The 14,965-nt window shown below is 44.3% G+C and overlaps 1 protein-coding gene across 1 annotated transcript in view; it reads left to right on the top strand.

The window, feature by feature from the left end:
• LOC133346422 (thrombospondin-3-like) overlaps nucleotides 1-14,965 on the top strand; it is a 75,932-nt gene that overhangs the window by 18,566 nt on the left and 42,401 nt on the right. The window contains exons 2-4 of the mRNA XM_061557980.1: nucleotides 1,797-2,003; nucleotides 3,757-4,013; nucleotides 7,965-8,070. Of these exons, the coding sequence (XP_061413964.1) occupies nucleotides 1,797-2,003; nucleotides 3,757-4,013; nucleotides 7,965-8,070 (570 nt within the window). The remainder of the gene's footprint in view (nucleotides 1-1,796; nucleotides 2,004-3,756; nucleotides 4,014-7,964; nucleotides 8,071-14,965) is intronic.

Genomic DNA, 14,965 nt, shown 5'->3' with positions numbered 1-14,965 from the left:
AATATCGGAGAACTCACCAACTTGTGCAAGGAGAACGAACCCACAATTGTCATCGTGGTGGAAACATTCCGGATCCATCTGTTCAAGACGGAGCAGACTGCACTGCTGCCAAAGAGATAGAGCTGCCTCATCTGGAGCGGGCATTGCAATGTACTGCCTACAAGGAATTGCCATCCATCATGACTCCCAAAGAGGTCCAACAGACATTGAACTTATGTGGTTCATAATCACCTTACGTTCCCGGAAACTACTCATAGGAGCCGTGCACAGACCACCATGTGCTAACAATGACACCTTTGACTACCTGGACACTGAAACCCTGTAAAAATTACAGAGTTCGATGCACATTCCATCATGTTGGTGGGAGACTTCAATGTCCATCATGAAGACTGGCTAGAGAGCTGAACAACAGACTCAGATGACCACCGAGCTCTACAGTTTGCAAGCTGCTTGGGCCTCCAAAAGTTTGTTCAATTCCCAACAAGAGGTGACCACATCCTGGACATTGTCATAACTGACCTTCCAGCTGTATGTACAATGCTTGCTAACCTGGGTAGCTCAGACCATAACCCAGAGACAAGCCTTACACGAGGAAAGTGTGGCAATACAAAAAGCCAACGACTTGGGAATGAGAAGTTTCATCGCATCTACAGACTGGTCAAGAGTCTTCTCGGAGAAGGACCCTAAAAAGACATGTGTTGAGGTCACTAACATCATCTGTAATGCTATGGAGCTATACATCCCCAGCAAAATTGTTACATTTTGGGTCAAATTTAAGATTTTTTAAAATATATTTGTGTAATCATAGACACATTACAATGACATTGAACCCATTCACAAAAAAATTTAGTCACATATTGGTACTGTATAGCAGCGGTCCCCAACTTTTTTAGCACTAGGGACCGGTTTCGCGGGAGACAATTTTTTCACGGACCGGGGGGGGGGGGGGGGGGGGGCTTCATCATTGGGTCTTTCTCCCTTTTCAAAGAAGCTCTCCAGCGACGTTTGTTTTTTACTCATTTTGGCTACTAGGGTTAGCTGGTGGGCTTACCAAAACTGTGACTGAGACAAGTGCGCAGTGCGGGAAAAAGGCGTGGACGGAAGTAGTAAGTAAAATAAAGGGTGGGCCACGTGCGGACTCACCGCTCACCTCCTGCTGTGCGGCCCGGTTCCTAGCAGGCCACGGACCGGCACCAGTCCGCGGCCCGGGGGTTGGGGACCCCTGCTGCATAGTATAGCCTAACTTGCCAATGAGACAGATTGCACAATCTATGGCTACATTCCTGGAGCTGCTCAAAATAAAGATTCACTTGCAACTATATACATAAAAACTCATTTTTCAATAACACCCTTCCTAACACCCTTCTTAACTATGTGCTGTTACTCTCTAATACCTCTTTGGCTTCTCTATAGGCTCTGGAGTAGGACCTGAAACGTCACCTATTATTTACTTTTTCTTTGTACCCAGTGTTATTGACGAATGTGTTGAGTTTGTTTGTTATTTTGTGCTTCTGCATCACTGCCAACGCAGTATAGGTAGCCATGTGGCTCAGACAGGTTCTCCAATGCTGTCAGAGAGCTGAACTGGATTCACTGAGACTCTGGTTTCACATCCAAGCAGCCAGCCAACATCAAACCTGGTGTTCATGTGCAGTGGAGCTGATGGTCTCAGTCCGTTCAATGAGCGGACTCGCATTTGGTCAAATGGCTTTTGCATCTAATGCACATACGGGGTTGCTTGTTTATCGATGACATTGACCCCAGTGCGTGTGTGCACGTGTTGTGTTTGTGCGCAGCAATAGACCTCCTGGGGCTGAGCGAGGCCAAGCAGAACCAGCAGGCGGTGGAGAAGATCCAGCATGCCATGCTGTCCATCAACGACCTCTACTTCGTCTCCACCTTCCGGCTGCAGTCGAAAAGCGGCGGCGTCATCTTTGGCATCTACTCGCGCCGCGAGAACGCCAAGTACCTGGAGTTCGTCGCCCTGGGAAAGCTCAACAGGGGTAACTATCTGGAACACCTGCGGCTCTCTTCTCTCTCTCTCTCTGGTCATATAATTTTATGATATAAACGGGGGCGGAGGGGGGGAGTTTTTTTTTTACAAACGTTTCAGTAAAAAATTTAAGAAATTGCGTTGTAGCGGTGGTAAAGCCGGTGAGCAAATCATAGTGAGTGCTTTTTGTGTCATCAGGTATCAAGATGCTAAGCAGATTTTTTAGCTCGTTTATACTTGTGTAAAAGGGTCACGTGGGGACACCTTGGGGTGATGTAAGGGTCACGTAACGACACCTTGGGGTGATGTGATTGATGAAAGACAGCTTGCGCAAAGGCGGGCTCTGGATAGCATGGGATTGGCTGAGGACGAGGATGAAAGGGATTTGGCGGGAAAGAGGGAAAGGAGAGAGTTGGAGGTGAATGAAGAGACCAAGGGAGAGGATTGGTGGAAAAAGATGAGAGGGAGGAGATTTGAGGAACCTTCTGGAAAGTTCCAGGAGCGAGGAGGAGATTATGAAAAGGGGAAATTAGAGAGTAAGCGTCCTCGCTGTGAGTTGGAACAATGCAGTTCCCTTACCAGGGACGACTCGTGAGAGCTACCCTTTACCTTGTATGGCAACCTTCCCATACATCTCAGGTGTTGTAGTCTTGGGCTGTGAGATGAAACGATCTGTGCAGAGTGATTAGCATTGTTCCCTTGTACTCAAGGGTTTTCCTTGGTTGCTCTGGTTTCCTCCCAAATGCCATGCACTCACTAAATACAAATGGGCAAACATTTTAATGCAGGACCCTCCAGAAAAAAAGTATTCAGATTCAGTGAGGCTCTCCATAAGTGACAATAGAGTATTGATGGTCCCTCGTTAGGAAACATCACTTAACATACCAGTGGCTCACCTCTTCCACTCTCATTGAATGTAATTAGAAATTATTTTATGCATCCGTCTTGATTCTTCAGCAGTTAGTTTATAACTCAATACCTGGAAATGGACAACTGCTCATATGTCCATACAAGATCGTTCTGATGTTAAATGCAACATTTCAAGTCACTCCACTATAAAGTGTGATCTCCAGAATGCACATTCGATTAGCACGGTTGGCTTCGTATGGTGCGAAATAAGTTCAACATACATACATAGATCAGTCACCGTATCTTCCCTCTCTCTACTTTGTACTGTATGCAGTGAGTTAACTTTACCCCTGCACCCAATGCAGACACGATTTTCAATGTAACAAAAAAAAATATTCAACTGCATCTCGACCATAAATCGTGACAATTCATCAATTTGCAAGGGGGACATTGAGACATGCCGCAGTGTTTGTGCTCCGACAAGCATCTGTGCTGCTGACCGATTCCTGATGATGACTATGATGTTCATGACGACGTTAAACACCTGCATCCCTCACCATGGGACGCTGCTGTGGTACAATGATTAAAGCAATCGAGGTTCGTTCTCCCAGCATGGCAGTTGAAACGATGCGCACGTTTCTTAAATCTACCCGCCCCTGTCCACCACTGTTTAGTCGATTAGGCAGGTCTCATGTGGTGAGGTAAAGTGTGGGGATTCTCACCTCTTCCAAGATGTCTGGCTAGGGTGGAAGAGAAGCCCAGAATGCCGTCTCGAGTGGCCGGATTGCCCCTTCTGCCGACAGCAGCGCGGGTGCGCAATTGCAGGGCTGCGCCTTTTTACAACCTTCAACATCTCTAACCGCGTCACCCTCCATGTCTCCTTTTCAATCCACGTGCACCTACGCCCCTCGCAGTGTCGCTGCGCTACCTGAAAGGCGACGGCAAGATGCACACCGTGAGCCTGCAGAACGCGCCATTGGCCGACGGGCGCACGCACTCGCTCATCCTGCGCCTGTCGGGCCTGCAGGAGTCCGCCTCCAGCGCCGAGCTCTACGTCGACTGCAAGCTCGTGGACTCGGCTAGCGGCCTGCCGCCCATCCTGGACGTGATGCCTGAGCAGGCGGACGCGCTGGAGGTCCGCACGGCGCAGCGCACGCTCTTCCGCAACCAGGTTAGTGCGGTTGGGCCACAGGCCAACCAGGTCCGTGCGGCTGGGCCACAGGCCAACCAGGTCCTTGCAGCTCGGCCACAGGCCAACTCTTTTTTCAGAAGCAACCAGGCCACAAATGATAGCTCAACGAAGTGACTTATCATGTCCAAATTTACAGCAGCCAAATACTCTAAACGCATGTTTCTAAATGTAGAGGGAACAACCAGAGGACCCGATGAAAAATCCACGCTACCAAGGGGATAAAATTCAAACTGCAAATATACAGGTGTCAGGGTCGCAATCGAATCCACGACCTCCTGTATACTCGGCAAGGCAGTTCATATTTTGCCACCGCGCTGACTTGAGCAGGTGAGCAGCACAGATGGCTTGAGGAGGAAATTCTATACCATTGAGGTAGCAGCAGAGAAGAGGTGACATCCGATTGAGTGGAGGTCAACAACTGAGGGTTTTAACAGAAAACCTTCAATCGCTGGAATGAGGAGTACGTGAAATAACTGTATTGAGTTTCCCTTATTTCAAACGGGTAAGAGCCTGGAGTAGATAACCTTGTAGGTGGTGTACTTGACAAAGCGCCCATTGTAATGGAGATGAAGCTTCAACTCCTTCAGCTGTAAGCACCTTGTTTCAAATTCTTCATACGTCAACTACACAGTACACGATTATTCGCTTCGTAATGGTTCGTACGGAATGATGCTCTTGGTTGCTACACCTGGACATCAGTGCCATATTTGAGTAACTGAGTGGGGGCTCCATTGATTGGAGTGTAGCAGATTTGTCTCTTGACTGTAAGGTGGCTAAACGATGGCACAAAGGTTGCTTACCGCTTGTCTATGCAGATCTTTGAGCGGTATCAACGTATCATCCGCTAACCTTTTCTATAGCCAGAGCTTCTCTTCGTAGAATTTGTCCATAAACCTTGTCAAAGTGTCTTTAGCATGATTTATTATCATTCTGTGCATTGCTGCAAGATTCAGGGGGGGGGGCCCTTGGCCTAGCCACGGTTGCTTTCCTGTAAGAGCTGGGCATTCATACATTCTGTTGCTAGCTGGGTATGGCCTACTGAATTTAAACAACGTGATTGAGTGAGAATGGCAAAAGTGTGGCTGTGCCCTTCAGTGATAGTCTTGGTGTCCCTCGGCGTCCGGTACGTGCCCATACAGTACCTCTGTCGAAGCGCGTTTGAATATGCCTGGAAACTCTGACTTATATTTTCCTTCCTCAGTGCCAATTACATTTCAACTTTGCTTTGCTCAGTCATAATCCTTGTTTACAACTTGTAAGAAGTGGAATTGGAAAGTTTATTTTACAGAAATAATTCACATTTATGATCTGGGTTTACCCAGGTTTACCCCGAGACAGACCCACCATGCAAGGCATCAGTGTTTCCATTCCAAATGCCCAGGTTCAGCTGGGCGCGCCAAACAGTAGCGGCGCAGAATGGACTGGCAGATTGATTATCTCATCAGGAGGTTGACACACACACACATGCATTGCATATTTGGGCTCTACTTCAATGGGCACTGCAACAAGGAGAGACATGTGGGAATAATCTTCTACCTGGAACTTCTAACAGCTCCGTAACTGTTCCACAGTCTCCTGGCCAAGAGCTACATTTTGTGGAACGTAATGACGCATTTTACTATGCAAAAAATGTCCAACAGCCTTGTAAACAAAGAGGCGAAGAAAGTACCTTATTCTGCTTTCTAACTGTTAACTCTTGAAAAGTGTGAATTTGTAAGGTGGAATAAAGTCCAAGGTGTTTAATTATTGGGGGAAAAAATCTAGTCTTTTTTATGTTTGGAAATATTTTGTCGGGTATTTTTTTAAATATAAGTTTATTTTTGTATCTGGTTGAGCCCCTGATTGAATAAGGCTTTTGTGTTCAAATCCACAACTATAGTTGTAATGTTATTCCAATAAAAGCTCCATTGCCATTTTTAACAATTTAAATTCACCAGTATTCTCCTCAGTTTTTAGGATTTTCCAATTTATAATATCCTCATATCCTATATTTTCTTGGCTTTTTTACGTATAATACATCTCAATAAACAGTGGATGTTTATCATGTGCAAATGTATGGTATTGATGCAAGACGTGTAGGCCTTGTGATAAACATGTACTATAATCAACGTCATCACATGTCTTGACAGAACGACACTTCATTGCTATCCTAAGAAACATACTTGAATATTAATATTTATTTGGTGAATATGTTGCTGGTATTGAGCATGATTTTCTAACGTTTCATATCATATTTTGTAGTTTAATTAAAATGCTCCGATATAAATCATACAAGCACTCCCTACTTTTTAAACGCAATGCGCTCATGGAAATCCCGTTGTTGTTCGGACCCTATTTTCCCATAGACTTTCGAAACAGTCGAGGTGTTTTTCCTTGTATCAGCCATATTTAACAGGGTTTAATATGTACAAATCCTCAAAAACACTTGAGAATAACAGAATCTCCACGCCAAATCACATCTGAAAAACCAGACTGACTCTGCTCAAAAGTGTTCGGAGTCATGTCGGGAGATGCGTTGTAAATCAAGTTACTGTGTCGTAAATCGATCCATGGTGGCATTATATAGACGTCGTAAATGTGGATCATAGTAAGTCGGACCGTCGTAAACTGGAGACCGCCTTCTTTATAACATCAAGCCAAAACTCACATTTCATTAATACTGACCGGCTGTTTATTTACCAGTATCTGCTATTTTAAATGTTGAAAAATAACATTTGTAGTAACTGCATTATAAAATTCACCAGCATCCAACACTGGGGCCTTTATTGGAATTTCCTTTCAATTACAGTTTAAAAATTGTACATTCAAGAGCCTTATTCAGCATTGATCAATGTTAAAATGAACAAAGTTCCATGCGGAACACGAAGTCACTGTGGACTCAAAATAGTTGCGGAAGGCCAGCGTTCAGACTGTTAATTTCCGCATGGATCACAGCAAGCGTGCCAGCGGTTCCCAGGGCACGAGGTGTCCGTCTCAAATGTGCAGCCTCGATGTGTTTCAGCATGTCAAACTCAAATCGAATGGTGTGTTTCTCTCCCGCCTGCCAGTTTGAGTTACTTAACCATTTTATAAAACCCGTGTGAGCCGGTATTGTGGAAATCGTGACTAAGGACTGCTTCTGGGGAATCAACAACTTAAATCGTCTAAAGCCTTATGGTACCTTCACTGAAAATAAAACTTCCTCTGAGACCTCGAAGTAGGCACGATACAATTAAAGGTAAAATGTTATTTGGGTTTATATTTTATCTAAATGTAACCACATCTCAAGGCGCTGTGCTAAAGCAGCGGGATGTTACGGAGAAATAGGAGGTGCAAAAATACAATTTACTTTCGCAAGATCCCGTTCATCTGCAAAAGTAGTCAAAAATTTTAGACTGTGTGACTTGTAAAGCGGTATTCAGGGCACCAATTTTTTTTTAAATGGCCTGATTGTTTATAGGTTTTAGGTGTTACTGCCTATTTAATATTACTTGTTGAGAATTCAGTCAGTTGGGTCTCATCTTTATTTAGAAACTATATCAGAGCTAAAACATTGCTGTCTTAAGATACTTTAAGAGCATTATGAAATCCATCTCTTGAATATGAAAGCACATGTAAGGATCCGATAGCAAAATTAATGTGCTTCATCCAGGAAAGCCTCACCCATTCTCAAATCACTTTTTCAAGAGGCTCCCCTGTTAGGACGTTTCGCCAATTGCATATTAATGCAGGCTTTTCTTGTCAGAGGAAATCGGAGTACCCCAAAATAACACGTTTAAGGTCCTGCCATTTCCTGGCCAGCGGGTGTTTTGGGTGTTTCACAAATCTACACGATTAATCAACCCTTGCCTCCAAAGTACCATGGTACAGGCACGCTCCGCCGCACCCAGCCGCGTCGCCAGCAAGGTGGACGCCTCGTGCGATGTGATCACACGCGACTGTGTTGTTCAGCAGGGCACTGTCGACGACATGAGGCTGGTGTTGGGCGGAACGTTGGCTCGAGTCGGAGCCATCCAGGAATGCTCCTTTCAAGGAGATGCGGACATCCACAACACCGGTGTGGCTCGCTCTCACTCAACCACCTCCACGTCACCGTCAGTCAACCACCTCCACGTGACCATCAGTCAACCACCTCCACGTCACGATCAGTCAACCACCTCCATGTCACCGTCAGTCAACCACCTCCACATCAACATCAGTCAACCACCTCCACGTCACCATCAGTCAACCACCTCCACGTCACCGTCATCATCATCAGTCGCATCAGGATCATCAGCACAATTTTATTATCGTTTAGTCTTTTTTAGTCTTTTTTTGATATTATAAGGCACCTATATACTTGACACAGATACCAGAATATAACTACAACTACGTTAAGTATATAGGTAAACACACATACAAGTAATAGATCAACAAAACTGTTGTTTTAAATATGTGGAAGCACACTACGTATGCCCTTTGTATTTATATATTTACTACATGACTGTTTCCAGCAATATTATGTGAGCATGCAACTTATGCACTTTCCTCATCAGTCTCCAAAATTCCACTTTCTATTGGCTGCAAGCATTGGTGCTGCCATGCAGTGAGAGATGTTCTTTGCCCATCATATATAAACATACCCTTTGCGTAATTCAACTCATATTCGTGAGGCAAACGTCGTCGTCGTTGTTATTCCCTGCACCAGTTTTGAGACGCTACCATGGTGGTGTCGTGGTCAGCAGGTTCGACTCGCGATCCAGAGGTCGCCGATTCAATCTCCTTCTGCGGGCAGTTGAAACAATGGGCGGGTTTCTTCAATCCGCTCCCTGCCTCTGTTTCCCGAGCAGCATAAATGAGCCCCCCCCCACCCCCAGTTAGTCAATCAGCATGCCGCATGTGATTAGTTAAAGTGTAGGTACTCTCATCTTTTACCAAGATGTCTGGCCAGTGACGAAGAATCGAGTAAATCTTCTGTAGACGACCTCCCTATGGCTCCCTTGCTGTGGAGGTCCTTCCACCAACTTTATTCCGGCTCTGATGGATACATGTTACGTAATATGCATATAGGCACAGCGCAAACCATTCACTCGTCTGAATTAAAATGTACACGTTGCGAGAGTTCCAGGGTGCTTGCAAACATCAGAGCATGTGATTGTTTTTATTGTCTGTCCTGCTGAAGATCATCCTTTGGAGATCTTTGTTTTTTTTCCGGTGATCACTTTGTCACTCACATTGCCCCAGCATTCAACCGTGCATCTTGGACTGCCGTCAAAGTACAAAGCTACTAGATGATACCTTCATAGACACCCTCTGGTTCACCGGTAGTGTTAATGTATCCTTGAAAGATATCTCGCGAAGATTATAATAGCGCTCTCAAGTTTACCAACTGTTAAATATTTGGTCTGATGTGCGTTACGGTTTAGCAATTGAAAAAAAAACAATGCTTTGTTCATACACGAAGACAATTTCAGTACAATTATTTCCACTGGAGTGTGGACGAATTAAGAACAAGTTTAAGCAGTTCAAATGTGCGCACACATAAGTGTGGGTGCAGTCATTGCAAGCTGAGTCATCAAGCGTAGTTTTTGCACATCAAATTATAGTTGCGTGCATTCTATCACGGTTGCATCACAGCAGAAAATCTCCAGTCAAATACCCCAGGGTGTCCTTTGGATTTGTTATATTTTAACACGGCACACCTGGCATAGCGTTCGAGGCATGCTGGGCAGGTGCACTGCATCAGAGTAAAATTCAAAAGCCAAAGGAGTTCTGAGAACAGCGTTTTGGCAAATAGCACAACACTTGTACGTTTAGCGTTAAATACTGGCTCGCCGAGTCCTGGGCTTGTGAATGATGCCACGGTATGTCTTTGCGGCAGACTGAATATGTTTCCAGCAATATTCCTCAACATTACCCAAAACAATCCAGCATCTTGTGCTTTTGAACTCTTGCGATCAGCACACTCAGATGCAATTACGTTCGCAACAAAGGTCGTCATTGTGGACTTTTTAAAAAAAATTTTTTTACAGTTTATTCACCAATTGTATGCCAATTTTTCAATTTTGTTTCAGCTAATAGGGCTACATGGTTCATTTCTGAGCACAGATCGAAGCATGTATCACTTTTACCAGTAGTGTGATCCCACAGGATTTGCTCAATTCTGATTAAGGATCTGTATTATACAACTTAAAGACTGAAATCCTCACTCTTCAACTGTCTCTAAAATAAACCATCGGAGATTAAACTGACCAAATAGAGCACACAATGCATCGAAAATAGTTGTTGGTAATGCACAGGGGACGGCAACCAAAATAACAAGAAGAGACATTTTTGTTCAAATTCGGTGAAATAAAAAAACCTCGATATTTCAAAAGCCGCAATGCCGTGTGAATACGAGATGGTGGCCCTCGATAAATAACGGTCACGAAGCGGTCCTTAAAGAGCCACATGCAGCTCTGGAGCCACAACTTGCCGACGACCCCTGGTGATGCGCTACACGCGAAAACCCCGGACCAGAACCCAAGATATCCTCAGCAGCGGCTCAGTCGTCTGCCATGCCATTACAACTTTAGCTCTATGAAGCCACTCACTTAATCATTGTTTTAGAGACATGCGGTTTTTCGAAGATGTGTTCCCGAAGAACCATCGCAATAATTCTAGATTTGAAGCTTTCGTGACTGCAAGGATTCATACTGTTAGGTTTTTTTTGGTAAAGTCACGTAGGTAAAAAATTAAATTAAAAGTGAATAAAAGTAATAATGGAAATAAAATAATAAATCACGACGTTTCGGAGGCAACACAAGTCTCCGTCATCAGGTGGGACCGTCACAGCTATTATTATTACTGATGCAGTAAAACTAGCTGTGACGGTCCCACCTGATAACGGAGACTTGTGTTGCCTCCGAAACGGCGTGATTTTTATTATTTTATTTCCATTATTACTTTTATTAACTTTTAATTTTATTTTTGACCTACGTGACTTTACCGAAAAAACCAAACAATATACATCGCAATAATATTGCCTAAAGCCACATCCCTCCTTCCTCGGCTGTATGACACTCGGTGCTGCGCGTGATCAGACTGCGCCGTTTGTCTGGTTCGCATTTGCAGCACATGTCATAGTGGTTGGAGGAAATGTCAGTGGTGCCAAGCAGCCCAGAGCCCTCAACATGTGGGTATATCTGCGTCAACGCAAGCTGCGGCCGCTCCATTCGTAAACGTTCCACCGTAAAATCGGCACAAAGGCTCCCTCTGTGGTGTATGGAGACGCAAATGTGCTGCTCTTTGGCTGAGAGTCAAACGTGTCAGTAGGCTAAACTGGCGGAGATGTTCCTTCCTGCACCGTGAAAGGACGTGACAGAGTGTGCGATGTAAAATTCCCCCACGGTTGTTTTGGTTCCAGCGTTGGGGCACATCTGGGTGTAACCAGCCCAGCTTAATGGCCTGGATGTTTGTTTTTTTTGTCCTTGCAGAAGGTCTAACAAACAATTCCACGGCTTTCGAAACGTTGCTTGGGAACGCGATAGGCTGGATGTGCACGACTGTCTCACTTTGACCGTACGTACGTGTTCCAGGCGGCTGAAAATGAGAAAAATGTGTGCGAGTTGCAGGCCTCTAAATGAAACCAGTTCTGGTGAGGAACGTTTGAAAGAATGTTAAACATTACTAGGGTCTTTAGTTTTATTTTTGTACGTGGTTTTTGTCATTGTTGACTACATTTGTTATTGGATAGCGGCAATTTACACCAAAAACATTAATATATTCACTTAGATTCAATATTCCGTTAAATGTGACGTAAGAGATGTGTTTCTAGAATAAAGATGTACTTGTTTTAACTATAATGCATACTTATTCAATACGAATATTAACATTTGAAATATTTCTGTAGTTAAAGGACCACTCCTGGCACCTTGCAAGTGTCCCTATTAATCCATCTCTCGACTCTGCTAGACAATTAACGCGTCCAACCAACAAACCGCACGTTCACTGTTTTTTCTCAACGAGCATCATTTACCTTTGCACGAGCACAATCAAACTACTTTCGATATAGCACATCATTACTGATCCTCTGCGTAGGACTTGGAGCAATATACCCACATGCCCGTGGAAGGCCATAGCGGCCTTCGGGATTTGCAATGAAAACTTCCCAAACCCCGTGGCAATTGCTGGCTTGCAGGCGGCAGTTGGGTGCAATCAGGACACTCGGTGTTTCCACCGTGGACGGCTGTGAATGGCCAATGACTTTATCAATCCACTGCTGCATGAGGATCCGTGGGGGTTATTTTTTACTGCACTACACTTCTCCACGCCGGTGGGGATGGGTGAGTGAAGGCAGGGCGCATAGACGAGGACGCATAGAAGTACGGTACAACAATGATCCGCTGGCTTCTGGAACCCACAACACGGCCCTGCAGCAGCCTATAGCAGCTGTTGTTAATGGTTGTCACAAATCCAATCACCATCCATGGTGAGTCTTGCTTGCCTTTGGATATGCGATGAGATCGGGTGTATTCGTGTGATTTGGTTAAAGCAGCGCTGCTCCGTGACCTGGAGCTGTCGGCAAGAGCCCTCCGTCAACACCGTGGGCCTGTTCGGTGGAGTTACAGGACATTGTGTGAGAATATTGTGATGTTGTTGGTGGATTGTGGGTAATGAATAATACATAAGTACATATATAGATCAAATTTGACCACGTTATTTAAAATATATACAATAGGCAGACATTGGAAAATGCAATCTTTATCCTCAACTTGAACAGAAACCAATAGTAAATGGAACAGATGGTCCCTGTGATAAGAATGAAGGTTCCCATTCAAGATTGCAATCGGCCAAATATCGTGTGCGCGTGTATATACTGCATACACCACATTTGTAAATACTGTAATTACATCTCAGTTCGCTCAAGAGACGAGGTATAAAAACAAATGTGCTGGTGTAAATTCGATAAGCATCACAGGATCAAATCAGGTCAGCGAGAGCCCCGAAAGAAAGGGCAGCGCAATATCCTGCAGCGCCACGTCAATGCACCGTCCTGTGCACAACTTCCCTTGAGACGCAACATCTGTGTGTCCTCTTCCCCACAGAAGTCGTTTCCCTTCATGCGCAGTCGCTTAAGATGCGGCCGCATTGAGTCGCTTTACACATTCGAGTTGCATTGTATCATCTCCTCTACTGCAATGGGGATTTGGTAACGACAATGTCGTGGTATGGTCCTGAGATTGTTGTTGTTACCCAAACTTGCATTTTGTGTTGACAAATCGGCAGGAATTTAGATACTTTTGCAATTTGTACTTTCTACTTTATGTATAGTTATTTATTTTAGTGACTTGCCTACCCTTTCTCTATCTTGCTATTGTATCGTTTGTGTGTGTGTGTTGTTTGTTGATGTAACTTGTTGACCCGGTCTCTACTGGACATCTGTGAAAAAAAGCTTTAAAGCTCATCGGATTCCTTCAGTCGAAATAAAGATTCCGAATAAGGGGACATCAACACTGTTACTGCTATTTAGTTCAGTTGTGAGCAATCTTAAGGTTTAGGGTGTGAACAAAGACATTGGCATACTTTGGGCTCTGTGTCACCAGAGTCGATATCTCAGTGTTCCCTCTTGGATCGTGCCTTTGGAGCCGTGAGCAGCTGCAACATTCAAACGGTGCCCACTGGCTTCGTGGTGAACCGTGCCAACCAGCAGGTGCTCATTGCTCGCCTTGGGCAGCAGTGCCCCGTATCTCAAACACTGACATTTAAATTTCGATTTAAAGCTTTCGTGACTGCAGGGATTCATCTTCTTGGTTCTTTCGGTAAAGTCACGTAGAAGGGAAGTAATAAAATAATAAAAATAAAACATAATAAAACAATTCTCACGACGTTTCGGCTACAACGCAAGCAGCCGTCTTCAGGTGAAGAATGAGACAATGCCAAGCTAGGAGCTTATATATAAGCTGCGTTGGAGGTGGAGGAAAGAGCGCCTTAACAAAAGAATGTGCATGTGAAGAGGAATTTAGCATATTCATGGAAAATGCGTAGGAGGTGGGCGGGGGGGTTTCAAAGTCATATTATGCCCATGCATTATGCAGGATCAACAGCACCAAGGGGGGGGTGCAGGGATTAGCAGTAACAAAGGAAAGGAATGTTAATGATATGTAGCTGCAGTTACTCAACCACCACGTAGAAGACTAAAGTATAAACTACATAAAAAACTAAAGTATAAATAGCATAGCACCATCAGTATACTTACTATACTCTACACTAAGCTGAGTTACTAACAGCAAGTAATACATTACAATTCTACGTCGTAAAAATTATATAATATGCTTCCATCTAAACTTTATTCTATTGCATCAACGAGCATATACCGTACTATATACTGCCAACATTAAATTATATACTGTATTGCTGTAAACCAACCTATATCTTATACATTTAATATAACACTATGTATTATTCTACCCACCCTAATGTGTGTCGAAATGGTTTATTACGTCCTTCCAATGATTGCTAAGCCAGAATCCATCTTCTCGGTTAAAATTGTCTCTGTGTTTGTATATGTGGATCGCCTCATGAACGAATCTCTCATGATAGCCAGATGGCTTGCAGAGAACCTCTGTCTTGGAGAAGTCAATGTCATGTGAGCCCACTGAATTGTAACAGTGATCTGCCACGGCTGAGGTGTTTGTCCTACCGTGTTTCAGGTCTGCCTTATGTTCACGGATGCGGTCCGAGACATGTCGTTTGGTTTCTCCAATGTAACTGCTACCACAGAGGAAACTTAGTTTGTAGACGCCAGGGTACTGTATGTCTGGAACCACATCTTTTACAGACGGGACCAGATCACGGATTTTATGTACTGTGTTGAATCGGACCTGGATCTTGTGTTTAATCAGGATTTTGGAGATCTTTTTTGTGACCCCAGCAATGTAGGGTAAGGTGATGGTCTTGAAAGGCTCCTCAACAGGATCCTTCTTGATGGTTGG

Source organism: Lethenteron reissneri, chromosome 24 (genome assembly GCF_015708825.2).
Source record: "Lethenteron reissneri isolate LAM-NWPU_2019-01 chromosome 24, ASM1570882v1, whole genome shotgun sequence".
Taxonomy (NCBI): Eukaryota; Metazoa; Chordata; class Hyperoartia; order Petromyzontiformes; family Petromyzontidae; genus Lethenteron; species Lethenteron reissneri.
This window is presented reverse-complemented; position numbering and strand designations above follow the sequence as displayed.